This window comes from Vigna radiata, chromosome 11, assembly GCF_000741045.1.
Source record: "Vigna radiata var. radiata cultivar VC1973A chromosome 11, Vradiata_ver6, whole genome shotgun sequence".
Taxonomy (NCBI): domain Eukaryota; kingdom Viridiplantae; phylum Streptophyta; class Magnoliopsida; order Fabales; family Fabaceae; genus Vigna; species Vigna radiata.
Genome location: NC_028361.1, coordinates 18,376,096 through 18,392,651, shown reverse-complemented (window position 1 = coordinate 18,392,651; position 16,556 = coordinate 18,376,096). Strand labels below are relative to the sequence as shown.

At 29.6% G+C, this 16,556-nt stretch overlaps 2 protein-coding genes and 2 non-coding genes across 4 annotated transcripts in view; all 4 read right to left on the bottom strand.

The window, feature by feature from the left end:
- Positions 1–735, bottom strand: part of LOC106777254 (endonuclease 2) — a 7,899-nt gene extending 7,164 nt beyond the window's left edge. The window contains exons 1-2 of the mRNA XM_014664817.2: positions 606–735; positions 347–521 (exon numbers count right to left, since the gene is read on the bottom strand). Of these exons, the coding sequence (XP_014520303.1) occupies positions 347–521; positions 606–716 (286 nt within the window). The 5' untranslated portion in view covers positions 717–735. The remainder of the gene's footprint in view (positions 1–346; positions 522–605) is intronic.
- Positions 736–2,851: 2,116 nt separating this feature from the next.
- LOC106777380 (endonuclease 2) lies at positions 2,852–5,374 on the bottom strand. The gene is made up of 9 exons (XM_014664962.2): positions 5,207–5,374; positions 4,967–5,141; positions 4,791–4,892; positions 4,653–4,708; positions 3,769–3,852; positions 3,585–3,674; positions 3,429–3,496; positions 3,206–3,279; positions 2,852–3,116 (listed from the first exon to the last, which is right to left on the bottom strand). The coding sequence occupies exons 1-9, from the start codon at positions 5,318–5,320 to the stop codon at positions 3,001–3,003; spliced, it is 879 nt and encodes a 292-aa protein (XP_014520448.1). The 5' UTR covers positions 5,321–5,374; the 3' UTR covers positions 2,852–3,000.
- Positions 5,375–12,002: 6,628 nt separating this feature from the next.
- TRNAG-UCC lies at positions 12,003–12,074 on the bottom strand. The gene has a single exon. It is a non-coding gene; the product is annotated as a tRNA-Gly (tRNA).
- Positions 12,075–16,484: 4,410 nt separating this feature from the next.
- Positions 16,485–16,556, bottom strand: TRNAG-UCC. The gene has a single exon. It is a non-coding gene; the product is annotated as a tRNA-Gly (tRNA).

Sequence of the window (16,556 nt, the reverse complement as noted above, 5' to 3'; positions counted from 1 at the left end):
AACTCTTCTCTCGTTCTCAGCAAATGCCACGCAGACAGAACGTATCTGTCTTTCATTCAAATTAATGGGCCAACGCGTATTGGGCCTCTAAGCTACAGTGCTGGGTTCGAATTAATAAATCGGTTGGTCCAATAACAGCTCAACAACGGGTGAAAATAGAAATGACCACTTAAAACTCACTAAGATAGACTCTAATACCATATTAAAAAATGGGCTTTAAGCTTAACTCAACCTCACAAAATCGACTTGTAAGATAAGGTTTGTACCTCACTTATATATTATAAATTGACCTTATCTATTTTGTGTTAAGAATGTTGGAAAGATTTGAGAGGAAAAAGCAACTTACTGGTGTGATCGTAACTGCAAACGGAGTCAGGAGTATCAGCAAAGTGCAAGGAGGAAGACCAAGGAATCGTCCTCCTGACATCATCTGGCCACGAACACAGGCTAGCCAGATCATTTTCTGCAGATTTCGGCAATAGTTTGCTTACAGCTTCTGCAGCTGCAGTGTCCAGGCGAGCCTTCAAAATCAAATGAAAGATGTTAATGATACACTAAATTAAACTTTGGAACACGAGATATACAGATAGAAGAGAAAGAGTAACCTGAGCAATCTTGCATACAATGGCGTGCCCATCTTTTCCCCATCCTTCTGCATTTGGAAGCACCACCATCAGTGACACTATCACCACTACCTCTATTCTAAAACTACCCATTTTTCCTTAGTGTACCACTCCAACCATTCCAATAATATATATAATGCATATTTTCCTTTTAATAACGAGAATCGAATGGAAGATTGTAGATTCCATATGGATAACATTATTTTTTAATTGGATTCTTACTTATTAATATTTTTTTTAATAATTTTTTCACAATAAGCAACATATTATTATTTTATTAATTTATTTAAATTTATTTTTAAAATAATATTTAAAATGGATCAATCACAAATCATCATATATTAGTTGTAAAAAAATTATAAAAATAAATTGTTAAAACTTTTTCCTTTTTTATTTAAAACTTTAAAGTCTTAAAAAGTCAAAATGCTGTGTTTGTATGAATAATAAGTTTTTTAATATTTAATTAGTATTTTGATTTCAAATTAATCTAACATGATTTTTTATTTTTTTTTTCATTTATTTTTAAGTTATTTAAAATTATTTGATATGTTTTTGTTTTGTTAAATTGTTATAAAAGGTGATTATACGTATATATGTATACATATACACGTGTGTGTGTATATATATCATGTGACTTAATATTTTAAATGTTGATGAATATTAAAAAAAAAATAGAAAAGATGTGCTATATATCAGTTTTAATGAGCTGTAGAGAGGAGACAACTTTTGTAAAACCAGCCTAAAAGTCTTCGTTTTGATTTAATTATGTTGTACTGTGAGCTTTGAAGATACAAAATCTTTAACTTTAATTCATAAAATGAGCATTCATTGAATTTTGCATTCCAAGGATATGGTGCTCTGACACCCAGCTTGGCATTACTGATATGAATGCAATGTGTATAGAAATAATGGACGTTGGACGATATTATAAAGTATTGTAGGCAAGCAAAACATGGAAATTTTATAATGTCGATTTTGTCTACCAATGGGAAGTAAAGGAAACTAGACATATAAAGTGTGATCTTTTCTTTTTCTTATAATTATTAATTATCACGTTTTAAACAGTTTATAGGTGAAAAAGGAAACGGATTATATTTTATTGTATGGTGAAGAGGATAGAAAAGATCATGAAAATAAAAAATATTATTTTACTATATGTATGGACATAAAGTAAGTAGGTAATTAGTTTTATTATTTAAATAATATATCTCCTAATAAATTTGTCATATTACTTAATAAACAAAAGGCATCTTTCTATATTTTTACTCCACCAAACTACTAAGAATGCAATTTTATCCATTATTGGTTTCTCATTTTTTTCAATACACTTTTTATCATCTATTCGTTTTTAACTTTTTTTTTCAAATTATACTCTTATATCATGTATCAATTGTTTCATAGTATAAGTGAGACAAGTTAAGTCACATGTTTGTTTAAATGTGGTTAAGTTGAATGGGTTATATGAGTTTTGGTTGAATTTGGTTGAAGAACTTCCTTCTACCAACACTAGATATTACACGTTCTTAACTTAAAGCACAAAGAGTTTTTCAACACAAAAGCACTAAAGTTCTCATAAAAGATTAACAGTTTAAAAAATTTCAAAGACAAAATATTTATAGACCCAAAATTTGAAAGTTTGTTAAAGGCTGAAAAGTATTCTGTTATTGATAATCGATTATTTCAAATAATAATAAATTATTTTAGAAGTTTTTTTAAAAATATTTTTTTATAAAATAATTGATTATTAAATTATTTTTTTTCCAATTTTAAATTTAATTGAAATAAGTAATAATAGATTATTCCAAAACATTTATAAAATAATGTTTTTTTCTTATGTGACTCCATGTATCTTTATGCTAATCTAATCTATAAATACAAATGACTTGCTACAAAAGTTTTACAATGAACAACAAATTCTTCTAATCTTCAAATACAAAGTTAACTTCATCATCAAAACATCATTGACTTCAGTTCTTCTCTGATTGCTAACAACTTTTTTATAAATTAAAATATTATTACATAAATTATTTTATGAAAATTTCTTCATATTACTTTCTTAAATAATCCATGAATGAATTTTAACTTTTATGATATTTTTTTCTTCCTTTCCATTATAAGTCTGTCCAATCATTCACTGATGACCAAATAAATTGTTTATTGCAATTACAAGTCTCACTTCTCTTAAAAATCATCACACACAACATTTTTCTTCTTATTTTATCACATCCTTATTAAATTCAGCTATTTAAATTAACATTTAAAAGTTTGATGCATGCCACATTTGAATGAATTCAGTATGATCACTCTCATTTATTGCTCATCACCATGTCTTTCTTTTGTCCTAAAAATCTTAAAACACACAAACTAGTTGAACAAATTACATTGACATTGCAGATACTGTTTCAAAAATACGATTAAGAGTTGCAGCCAATCGAACTCCTCCTTGAGCTAACCGCAAATTCACTATCGGAAAACGAGAAAAGAAGTATTCATCTGCAGAGTGCATTAATTTTCATGGTATAGTTAGAACAGAATTAGACAAAACAAAGGTTTTCACAACTATCGAAATTACCATTGCTTACCATCTAGTACTGAACCTTCAGAGGCACCTTCATATGCCCATGCACATGCATCTTCTGCACTTTCAGAAGCATATCTAAAACATATTTACCATGTTAATTAACAGCGAATAAGCATTTGTTCACGTTTCAAAACAATTTGCAATCAAAATCTTAACTCAAGATAAACCAAATAAGCGATTCCTAATTGCGTAAATACAAACATGCTTTGAAAGAAGGCACATACATAGCTGGGCATGATACGTCGTCGTTTCTGCAGTTCTCCCATTCTTCTACTTCATCAGCCCATGCTTTCTGTTCATTAAAATAGACTAAAAAAAATCAAAATTCAACTGAGAAATCCTTATGTTGAAGACAACAGAAGAACCTTCACACGATATACCGTAATGTTTTTTTGAATTGCATCAACGAAATCGTCAATATCGTCGTAGAATCTTTCAATTTCTGTCTCAATAATGTTAGCATCCCAAACCTGTACGCATATTATATGGTATATAAATACTATATTATAAGGAAGAAACAGATGATGATGTTGCATGGTTGAAGAAAATTGTAATTTAACGTACATGGTGAAGATTTTGCTTTCTTCTGTACCAGTGAACGTTGATGTCATTGCCACCTCTGTCTGATGCAAAGCCACAGTGCAGAGGCTGTCCATAAAGCGCGTATTGGAAGTTCATTAAAATAAAAAAAACTAATATTATTATCAATGTTGGAGTTCCATCCATTTAAATTCATGCAGGTATTTATTATTTCAGCAGCCGTACTTTGACACGCAAAAATGTTAAGTGTCATTAAATTTATTAATGCTTCATTATAAATTATCATTACAAATTGAATTTATTAATGCTTCATTATGAATTATGTCAAAATTATACACAGTAAAAATTATATAAACAATTAAATATAATGATAGTTTAAATTAAAATTTAATTGATATTCATTATATTAACTCATTTAAATAAAACGCCCTATTCAAACTAAAAAAAAAAAAACTTATTAAACTTTTAAGGAATAAAAAGCTAGTAACAAGTTTAATTAAGAATTTAAACAGTTTAAAAATATATATAAGAATATAATTTCATAATAAAATATTTTTTAAAAGAAACATAAAAATTTAATTTATATACTAAAACATATATATAATTTATATTCATCAACTAATTTATTAGCTAATTAATCAAATACTTTTAATATAATAAATTAGTTTGTCAATTTAAAACTTATAACTTAGAAATCTATTACCTAATAGTTAATATATCATCACTCTCAACTACCTTATCAAATATAGTTTTGATAAACAAATCCTTATAATGTACTAAAATTAACTTTCCTACATAAAACTTGACTAATTCTTTCCTTCTTTTTTTTCATTACTGTGTTATGGATTGAAACTTGAGAAGCGACCATAGATGACTAGAAAAATAGATGCATGTAAATGCATATATACCTGATGGACGTCTCCCATAAAATGTGAAATGAATAGCAGAGACTGAGTGAGATTATCTGACATGAGAAAAGAAAATTGTAAGTGAGGTCGAAAATGATGTGGATAAATACAACATTAATTATTAGTTTGATATTTTACATTTGGTTTTGGTTCCATACTGGAGGAGCTGGTTGGTGTAGTTGGTAATGGCTGATACAACACATCGTCCTTTAATTCCAGTTTTCAAGTCTACACAATCCCCTGAATGTTGAGGACCATTTTAATATGTATGTAAGGTTTTACAAAACTTTAATATTATATAGATAGAAAATTACTGGTGTCCTTGTAGTTGCAAGCGTTGTCAGGAGTATCTGCAAAGTGCAAAGCAGAGGACCATGGAAACACCACCCTCAAACTATCAGCCCATGAACATTTGCTCGCTAAGTCATTGTTGGCAGATTTTGGCAATAGTTTCTTCACAGCTGCTGCAGCTGGACTGCTCAGTCGAGCCTGCTCAAAATCAAAATCAAGATAAGATATTTTTCTTTCTTCACTCTATTGATATGTGAACGTACCTGAGCAATCTTACAAACAATGGCATGTCCATCCTCTCCCCAGGCATGGCTCTTTGGAAGAAAAAGCAAGAATGAGACTATGGCCACTACTTCAACTACTCTATAACAACCCATTCTTCTCTGCACTTCAAACCCAACTTCGCTTGCTTTTCTATAATATACTTATATACACACTCTTCCATTGGATAACCCTCTTTGTTAAATAAATACCACCAAGGGTGTGAAACCCGATCTGCGCAAATAGAATATTAATGTTAGATCTCCGACAAATACGTAGTTTGCAATTTGACCTGTTCGACATTTTTTTAAAGATATTCCTTTTAATCTTTTTGTTCCTATACAGTATGTAATGGTTAACGTGTTGGTCGAATCTTCAACTTGTTAGGCTGTCAAAGATGATATTTTTATCACATTAACCAATTAATTGAGATCAGATTTTTATTAGAAAGATTATACGACCAAACAAGTAATTGAGATGAGATTTTTATTAGAAAGATTATACGACCAAAGTGAAACGACTTAGAACAGAAAATCATTTTGATCAAACTCCTAAACAAAGTTAATGGAGTTTGGACAATAATAATTAGGCCAACAGTAATTATTATTGTACACTAGACATTATTTATGACCGGTAAAACAATGTATTGTAACATTATAGTTGTGGAAATTATAAAAAAATCGCTCTTTTTATGATTTTGTGAAAATCTCTCATAGTAAATCATATTTATTATGACAAGTAAATGAGTAATATTCAACTTACTATTTTAGATTTTCAAATAGTTACATAGTACATAGTAAGTAAGTTGAACTTATGACACATTTTTATCACATGTTATAATAAATTTAAATTACTATGACACATTTGCAATCACTTATAAATGTAAGTGTAGTTTACTTTGACATGTTGGGATCTGTCATAAAAAAGCTAACTTATTATTATAGGCATTTGAAACCCATATCATAATAAGTTAGATTTTTTTTTTTCAAACTAATTTCGTTTTATCATTTTTTTTTTCCATTCAACTAGTAACAAAGAAACCATGGAAGGAGGAGGAGTCGGGGAGAAAAGGAAAAGTTGTGTGCTCCTTGTTCGTGTTAGCAGCGTTGTCGATACTGCCGATAAAGAGAACAGGGTTGACGATGGCTCCAAGAGGCACGAAGATGTTTGACTGTCAAAGATGCGACAAAATTTCAACATCGGTTAATTCAATCGCGACAGGTTTTGCTTGAGGGAGAAAAATGTGAAGCCCTTGATAGGAGATTTGATTTGAAGAGAAGGTTCAATCCCTTAAGGTTTCTGATTTGGAGAGTGTTTTGAGTTATGTTGAGTTGACCTTCTCGTCTCACTAGTGATGATTGGGTGAGGGATCGAAAATTGAGGTTGAGTTTGGGAGAGAGGCGTGACAATAGAGAAGGTAGATTTTGTCAACTGTTGTGGGAGACCGTGACTATGGGAGATGAAGACATCTTTCGTTGATGGTGTGGGGAGACAACGACGTCTTGCGTCTAAGAACGTGGGAAGGCAATGACTTACAAGACTGTGCAGGAGGACTCTTGTGAAGAGGATTCGTGCATACTGAAACAATCGACAAATTAGAGGTTTAGACATATTATGACAGACGATGAACTAACAGTTATGATAAAAAGTGTAATTATGATAGGTCTTCTTAAACCTATCATAATATGTTTTGAACATAATTTCAATTTTTTTACCACGCCTAACTTACTATAATAAGTCCATTATACTTATAATATTAGATTTTCTCTTTTCACTTATTATGACAAGTCTCGTTTTACTAGTCATAATAAGTGTTATTTTTATTCCAAAAATGTTAATAGTCAACTTATTATGATAAATCGTCACATATTATACTTTTTTTCAGTAATAAATAAAAAACTCACAGAAAAAACTTATAAATAAAAATAAAAAATATAATATAGATTAAATTTTAATTATATATTTATTATTTGGAACTTCGGACCAAAATGATTTTATCACCAATCTATCTTAAAGAAGAGGAACTTGGAGCAATGAATGTTAGACGACCTATAAAGAGTATGATAATCTACTTACAGAAAAAGTTTCTAAACGTGCTTTAGGTTAAGTCAAGATGGGCGTTCGAGCACGTCATTTTTGTATTTTCCTATGGGATTCATGGCAGATATTATTACATGTAAAAAAGTCTATGTCTATCTACCATCCGAGTAGGAAAGTAAAGGGCACATAAGAGGTATATTCCTTTGGCATATGGTATGATCGTAAATTTGTAGTAGCGTGACGTCTTACAATAGTTTTTGTGATCATTTAAATTATTTTATAACATGGAAGTAGTCTTATTTAATCCAGATCCCACTTGCTTAGAACATTAATTAATGTTTATAATGACTTATGCTTGATGTTTATCATCACTAAAACAAGGATAATGATATTTAGACAACATTTTTTTGACAACATTTAGACATTGATTACGTATCAATCTGTGTCAAAAATTACTCCACAATCAATAATAATAATCATAAACATTATTGTGGAGTAATTTTTGACCAATCACAGATTGACACGTAATCAATATTCAAATGTTGTCAAAAAAATGTTGTCTAAATATCATTATCCCTAAAACAATACCTTTTTAAAAGAAACCCAAACCAACCGTTAAAACTAAATTATAGACAAATGAATCAGTTTCACTTAAGGAGGTTAAGTATATATTTCAAAAAGATTCGTACCAATAGAAATATCTATATATAAACTTATGGTGATATTTTATTTTATTCAATGTGAAACTTTGTATGATTTTACTATTCTAATATATTTAGAATTAAAATAATTTTTAATTATCTTTTTTTAAAAAATTAATAGATATAAGTTGTTATATCTATTTGCCTAATCTGTTTAATTTAGAAATAAATAATTTTTACTTTTCAATAAACTAGTTATCTACCTCAAGGAAATGAATATTTGAAAAATTATTTATTTTATTGTATCCAAACTTATTATATACAATTTGGGTAAACTTATTGATTAGCATCCGTATAAGAAAATAACGGATATATTCCCAAATGCTGTGATTTGATCTAAGCACAGTTGCGTGATGCAGTTTCTTTGTGATTGTTTTAGACATTATCGTTGCTAACTTATAAAATATACTATCGTTTACTTCTTTTAAGTGTGCACGTTTTATAAAACTTTAAGCGATTAATTGAATTATTTTAAGCCGGAATTTTAAAGTAAACTCAACCGAATATACGGAGATGAAGAGAACAGTTAGAAATTCAATGAATTTAAGGACAACTTTGCATTATTGTTATCGGTGAGAGTAACTTTTATAACTTGAATAAAATCAAATTTTATTCTTTGTTTTAAACTAGTGTTTACAAACACTTAACTTAAAAACATTTTTTTTTCAAACTAATTTTACTAAAACACAAAAAGATCTACATAAGTATCTATTACATCATCAAAACTTATAATTAGTTATGTTATAGTACGAAAATAATATACTAATATAGAAATTGTTGAGAAATTTGAGTAGAAATAGGGAAGAAATTTTCACTAATACTAAAGATGAATTATTAGTTTTGATATTGCTTGAGAAAAATTTGAAGGAGAAAAATATTAAAAATGTTTCACTAACATACAAAAGAATATGAAACTAATTAGATAATATGCTTGGGCATTTTTTTATTTTTCCATTTTTCAACTTCCTCACTTTTATATAACGTGAGACTTCAACTTAGTGCTAATCAATGTACTATAGTATGTGACTTATCTTTATGCTCACTGTAAAAATTTATATCATTCTCGTCCAAAAATTTATTAGGTGTGAAATTTATGTTTTATCCTAATTGTTATATATATATATATATATATATATATATATATATATATATATATATATATATATATATATATATATATATCCTCATCCTTATACCTATTCAAATACTCATTAAATTTTTTTCCAGAAAATAAAACTCACAATTGTAAATGTTATTTCAATAAAATCTTGATATAAAACTTTTATATTGTTTAATGCAATAAATTCTACTTCTTCATTAACGTTAATGTCACTATCTAAATTACTTAAAACTCGATCCCTCGGCGAAGAAAACATATCCTTAATTACTAGACCACAATCCCTTGCATCCCTAATAATTAATTCTGCATTACGATTAGTAGCTTAAGACAACTAAAACCCATATCCCTATCCCTGGCCAATACTGCTTTTGGGAAAAATTCTCCAGATCCTGAATTGTAAGATATCTCCTGATACTCGTGCAAATATAAATCATGCTATGAATGAGTTGAACATAACAAACATTGAGTGAAGAAGAAAAACTCGAACAATTAATGAAAGAAACATATCAATAAAAAAAATCAATTCAATACATGAGAGTTCACAAGGTTACATCATCCCCCAACAATAAATAGAATTTAGTTCCCCATTGTCTTGGTGAAATTAGATGTACAATGGAAAAAGAATGAAAGATAAACCTTAAAAACCGAAGAGGAGTCCAAATCTTCCTCCAAAGGGTTAAAAAGTGTGAAGTTGCGCTCCTTCTGTCAAAAGATACAAACCCTAGGACGTCCAAATCCTTAAATAGAGCAGAAAAATAACTAGAAAACAGGTCCAAGCCCATATAGTCGGCGCTTAGCACCCTAAAAGGGTGCCCAAGCATGAAGCGACAGTCGAGAACTGGCGCTCAGTGCTCCTGAAAGGGCACCCAAGTCTGAGCCAGTGGCTTTCTGCGCTGAGGGCCTCAGAAAAGGTAGTCAAGCGTGAACTAGTATAGCTTCTAGCGTTGAGGGCCCCAGAAAAGGGCGCTCAAGCATCCTACGATTCTCCTTTCTGATGTTTTTTCAGTTCTTTTTAAGTTCCAACTCCTTGATACTTCAGCTCCTCTTTCAAACCATTTAAATTTCCTACAAAATCAAGGGAATTCGTGAGAATTATAAAATCCAACCTCATCTCTCTTATTCACACAAATAAAGAAAAATCATGAGTTCAAGCCAGTTTCTAAGTCAAAAATGGTTCATTTAGTATCAATTTTAAGTCATAAATAACGGTAATTTCAATTGTTATTAAGCACCAGAAAGTCGAGAGCTTTGGAGCTTAGTTGCACTAAGGTGACGCTCAAGCACCAATTTTATGCAAAGAATGCAAAGGTGTGCTGCTCAACGCCAGTCTGTTTTTCCAAACTCTACTTTCTTTGACATTCTATGGTTTTCCAATAGTTGTTTTGGTACTTAAGTTTATTGCGAATGATCTATATACACTTTTAATGTATTAATGTTTAAATTTCATATGTAAACTTTGTGATAAAATTATACATGTCTCGTGCTTAGTGTATTGTATTGTGTATGGGCTCTAAAATGGGGGAATGTTTCCAACACTCCAATAGTCGTTCAATCTCAATTCAAGAGAGATAGTTATGTGGTGAGGAGTAGTAAGAAATCTTTAGCCTTGGATCAGTTTAACTAAGGTGTCAGAAAGATGAATCTTTGTGGTAGTTTTAATAGTATGTTGTTTTCACCACACATGCTGGCTGAATATTCTGTTCCACCTTGCATTGCTCTTGGTATGTGGACCCGTGAAGAGACATGCTTTTTAACATCAATGGGGGGTTAAATCTAATTACACATTTTCATCTTCGAGCACCAAACATAATTGTGTTCTCTCTCCATTTTTTGTTCAGAATCATGAATCTATACTAAACACCAAATATTCATAACAAAAATAAAGACATGTTTTTCAAATAAATTTAAAAATAAGAACATGTTAAGATCTAAAGAATTTATATGCTTCAGGATATGTGTATTCTTTGCATTTGTTTGGCAATAGCTAGGAGATAGAAAGGTTAGACTATTTATAAAGGTTTAGTTTCCCTAAATCTTGCAGTTTTCTCTCTTAAAAGACACCCAATTGGAAAGATTGAAAATATATCATATAAACCTCAAAATTTTCTTAATTTTACTTTCTAAATATTCTTGAAATTAGTGGTTGGTAATTGGAAGATGAAAAATAGAGTGTGGAATTAAAGAAATAATAGTATTGAATAAACCTGAAGCTTAATCTAATAAAAGAGAATCTATGTAAATGATTAAAAATGATATATTTATATTTATTTCATAAACAATGGTAAATTTACAATAGCTTTTTATGTTTTTTTATTTCTTTTCTATTTTGGTCTTGTTAATGTTGATGAGCCGGAATAAATACTTTCGCTCGTGACAAATAGGGAAAAAAAAGAAAGCAAACAAAACACTTGTAAAGTTTACAAATTTTCCAAGTTACCTTAAATTACAAGATAAATTTTAGTACAATGTAAGAATTTCTTAATGTTAACGAAATAAGATAACCTTTCTCGAATTTTAAACTACTTAATTTTAGTGAAATTTTTTACCTCAAATTTTGATGTTAATTTTGGTTCTTACCTTTTATTAAGTAGAAATTTATAACATCTATGAAAAAAATTCAAGGACACTTCGTTAACACCTTCTTAATACAAAAATCTCAAACAATTTTGTTTTCACGTCACTTTTCTTGATAAGATTGAGAGTTACTTAAAAAAATAATCAAAGATTTCAAATCAACACCACAATTCTTACACCTCTAATCCTAGGAACTCAATTACACAAACTCAGACTAAACCAAAAACTATCTACAAATTAATTACACAAATATAAGAAGAAAAAACAGAACAAAAACGTGTGACTCAAAACAAAGAAAAGTAAGAATATCATTAAAATATACTTTCCGTGATCAAAAGATCACAAAACATTAAAAATATTGCATGCGTTTGCCGGGAGTCGAACCCGGGTCTATTGCTTGGAAGGCAATTATCCTAACCGTTGGACTACAAACGCTTGATGTTTTGTCTAATTTTTTTTGGCTAAAAGTAAAAGTCATAATAAAATGATGGTTTCATATACAACACTATGTCATCTAAATTAGAATATGATTATTATACAGGCAACTCCACTTTTGTCAGTACCCAACTCCACTTAAGGACATAGCAATTATATATACGCATAGATTTCAAACGCTTAAATCCCTTTGTTTATTTTATTTTAAGTTTTAGCACCTTTTTAGTAATTTTTAAAACAAAAATAATAATAAGAAAAAAAAAATTGTTGCTTACTGTTCATATTATATCAAACAATAAAAAAGTTTTAATTTAAAGAGTACATGCGGAACAAGTGTCTAGATACACTTTCCAATAAAAAAAATCAATTGTAAATTTAGATTTAATACCGTTTTTGTTCCTAGATTGGGAGGTTGTGTTCAATATGGTCCTATCTTTGTTTTTTAGTAACAATTGATCCCACTTTTTAAAAAAACTGTTCAATTGACTCCATTTTGGTTACGACGTCAATTTTCTAACGGTGCTGGTTCCGACGTCAATAAGTTCTTTCATGCATTCCTATCCAAATGTTATTTTAACAGTTCTGACATAATGTTATGTTAAAAATCATGTCATCATCGTATATAATAAAGACTATAATAAACAATTTAAACTTGAATATGGGACCACTATGAACAAAAAAGACTCAATTGAACAGTTTTTTCAAAAAGTGAGATCAATTATTATGAAAAAAAAATAGGACCATATTGAACAAATCCTCCTAAACTAGGGACCAAAAGCGGTATTAAGCCGTAAATTTACTAACCAAAACTAACTAGAGTGAATTTTTAAAAGATATATGCAAAGTTAAAATTTTACTGTAAGTATTATTTATCTTCGATTAAATAAAGAATTTTGGACAAGAGATAAAAGGAGTAATATTTCTCTGTTTTTATATTGTAAGTAAGTTTAAATTAAAACTTATGTTAAGTTCTGAAAATTACGTTGGTTAAAGTTTGTAAGTTTAAAGCTGTGCTTTTGTGGAATGGTAATAAAATTTTAATTATTGATATCAGAAATCAAATTTAAATTTTATTTTACTAGTAGTAATACCTTTAAAATATTTGGGGTGTTACATCTATAATACAAACCAAATATATTCACACCACTAATATTAGAACAGGTGACCTTTAACCCACCATCACATGCTCTTACTAATTAAGCCACATATTACTTGTGAATATAAATCTCTTTTTATTAAAACCTTTAAACCACCTACAATTCTCTTATATTCACAATGCACATTTTCTCCAAGTCTTACCGGGAGAGTTCTTTCTTATATTGTTGTACTTATATGTGTTTGAAGTTGTCAATGTAAATTTAGCATCATCTTCAACATCCATGATTGGATCCTCCGAGTTATCATAAAAACTTAAGATCATGCATCAAGTGTGAATCAACCTTAGAAAAACTATAGTTTTGCTATCAAAATAAGTTTATAAAGTACAACCTACAACTACAAACTCAAGATCACAAAAAATCTACTCTTAACTCACTCAAGAGATGTCACAACCAATGGGATATAAACCCTCAATCAACTCTGAATATTAAAGAGGGTATATGCCCTATCCACTCTTAATTAAACCAGTTTAAGAAGTTTTTAGTATCATTTACTCTTATCCTTATAAACACTAGTGCAAAAACGTTGTTTAACATCGGTTATTTTGGGCTTTTAACGTATATTCATAAACCGACGTCTAAACTGGTGACGTCAATGGGACGTCAAACATCCTAACCACAGACGTCTATAATGACGTCAGTTAGTGCCCATGAACGACGTCAATAAATGTCAGCATTGGTTTGAATGGACATCTAAAGACACTAATTAGACGTCGGACAAAGCGTTAATCGACGTCTAAAGGCACATATAGACGTCAAACATGACAAAGACCGATGTTTAAGAGCACATATAGACGTCGGTATTTGCATTAACCGACGTCTAATATAGTGGTTGTGTTTTAGTGCATTTTTGTTCCCATCTTTGGATAGCCTAGTAGCACAATCTCCTTTTGCTAGTTTCCCTTAAAACAAAGCTTGCGTCTTTTGAATTTCTTATGATCCCTTCAACCTAAAATCGGACCTGGGTGGTTGCTTAGTTCCATTTTTCATCCGCAAGAGGAAAAAATCACGGTGAAACGAAAACTAGACAACGACCCAGGGTTGTTTTTTGGTTGAAACGATCAAAAGAAATTCAAAAGACGCCGCTATTTCCGGGAGACAACTAGCAAGGGAAGAATGTGTTACTGCGTTACCCCAAGAAAGGAACAAAACTGCACTAAAACACAACACAAAGAAAGCAAATTTTAATCAGTTGAACCAGAAGATATAATCGATGAAAGACTGACAAAGATTAAATGGTAACAATAAAAGCCACGCACCTGAGATGCAATGCCACAAGAGAGAAAAAGATAGGAAGAAGACAATGACATTATCAGAAAACAACAATGCAATGCCGCGAAGCGAGAAAAAGAAGAGGTGAAGCAAGAGAAAAAGGAGAAGAACAAGACACGATATCAGAAACTGAATGCCGCGAAGAGTCAGATATTTATTTAAAATGAAATGGGGCGTCGGTTGCAATGACAACCGACGTCTATAGTCACATAGACGTCGGTTATCTAACTAATATGACGTTCAAGTTAACATTAATACTGACTTTTTGAATACCCATTGATTTAAGAAATTATAGAAACATTTAATCATTATTTGGTTCATCTCTTCATAAACACTTAGATCTCAAATACCTTTTTATTTTAATTGATTATTTAAGCTAGATAATTGATGATTTTGTTATGAATATCTATGAAAAAAATAGTTTAATCAATTATATAAAAATATGATCAATTAAAAATGTTGAAAGAAATTTTAAGTTTGATACTATTTTTAGAAAAATATTTTCTCTTTTTAATATATGTTGTGTGTTGGAAAAAAACAAACTTATGCAAACATTGTATTTAGACTACAAACATAATAAAAAAAAGATAGACTCTATGATTCAATTATTTAGTGATGTAATCCATCTTGGAAATTAAATGGAGATCCATCAAATGAGTATTAACTTAAGCTAAGGCTAGGAGATTGGAAGAAGAAAAAGTACTTTCAAACTTATTCTTGTTTTCCCTCAAGCCTTAGAGGACATCATACTTATCATAAAGAGTCATGGTCAAGAAGATGGAAAAGGAAGATGGAACTTTAAGGATTCTACTCTTGTGAAGATCACATTTTTTGTCATCTTCTTTTATCTTAAACATATTTTGTAAATATGTAATATAGTTTATTTTAGGTTTTATATTTGGCCAAGAATATTTTTTAGCTTTATTTAGAAGGCTTTATGCCCTTAAGAGTAGCTTAGAGCATCATTAGGCCAAATTTGCAAATCTTCTTAAGTTCTTACTTAAGATATGTCTTCTACTAGAGGAACTACACTAGACCAGATCATTCAAAGCACCATCTTTACCTCTTCATCTCTTAATCAAATTTTCTTTCGCTTCTACATCTCTTTCATGGAATTCATAACTTTTAAAGAATCTCTCTCAACCTTCATGGAGATCATCATGTGTTAAAGGACCTTCCTCCATCAATTCTCCATCATTTAGCATCTACATCTTCAAACATCATCAAAATATCTTAATAAGCACTTGAATCTTTAAAGCTCTTTCTCACTATCAACAATTTCTTTACTTTTTTATTTCTTAGGATACGGTAGATTTTTCCATAATAACATACTATCTAGACCTTTTTTTCTAAAGAATGATAAAAATGGTTGTTCCTTATGGAAACTTTATACTTAATCTAATAGAAGAGAATCAATGTGAGTGATTAAAAATAATAGATTATATGTATTTCATAAATAATTGTAAATTTAAAATGACATTATATGTTTCTTTATTTATTTTTTTCTCTTTTGGCCGTTGTAACGTTGACTAATGATAATAACTATTTTATCTCGTAACAAATAGAAAAAGAATAACAAATAAAAACACTTATAAAATTAAAATTATTCCAAGTTATCTAAAATTATAAGAAAAGTTTTAGTGCAATCTAAAAATTTCTAAATATTATGTGAAATAAGGTAACCCTTTTAAAATCTTAAAATATTTGATTATAGTGAACTTTTGACCTCAGATGATATTTTTTTTTTGGTAACTAAAAGAACACCTATGGAAAAGTTCGAGCCTAATGAACACTTTGTCAACACTTTCCTAATACAAAAATATTAAACAACTTTGTTTTATGGTAACTTTTCTTGATAAGACTAAGATTCATTTAAACTAAGTAATATAAGGAACTAAATAAAAAATTATCTAGAACTAAATTACACGAATCTAAAAGAAAAAAAATAGAACGAATCTAAACAAAGAAAAGGAAAACCGTTTGCGTTTGCCGGGAGTCGAACCCGGGTCTATTGCTTGGAAGGCAATTATCCTAACCGTTGGACTACAAACGC

What these genes read in the sequence shown, in the direction of transcription:
- LOC106777380 (XM_014664962.2), bottom strand. Translation starts at nt 5,320, where the DNA reads ATGGGTTGTTATAGAGTAGTTGAAGTAGTGGCCATAGTCTCATTCTTG. An exon ending in TTGCAACTACAAGGACACCA is followed by an intron (nt 4,893 to 4,966) that starts GTAATTTTCTAT and finishes CTCAACATTCAG; the next exon opens with GGGATTGTGTAGACTTGAAA. An exon ending in TGAAGGTTCAGTACTAGATG is followed by an intron (nt 3,117 to 3,205) that starts GTAAGCAATGGT and finishes TGCACTCTGCAG; the next exon opens with ATGAATACTTCTTTTCTCGT.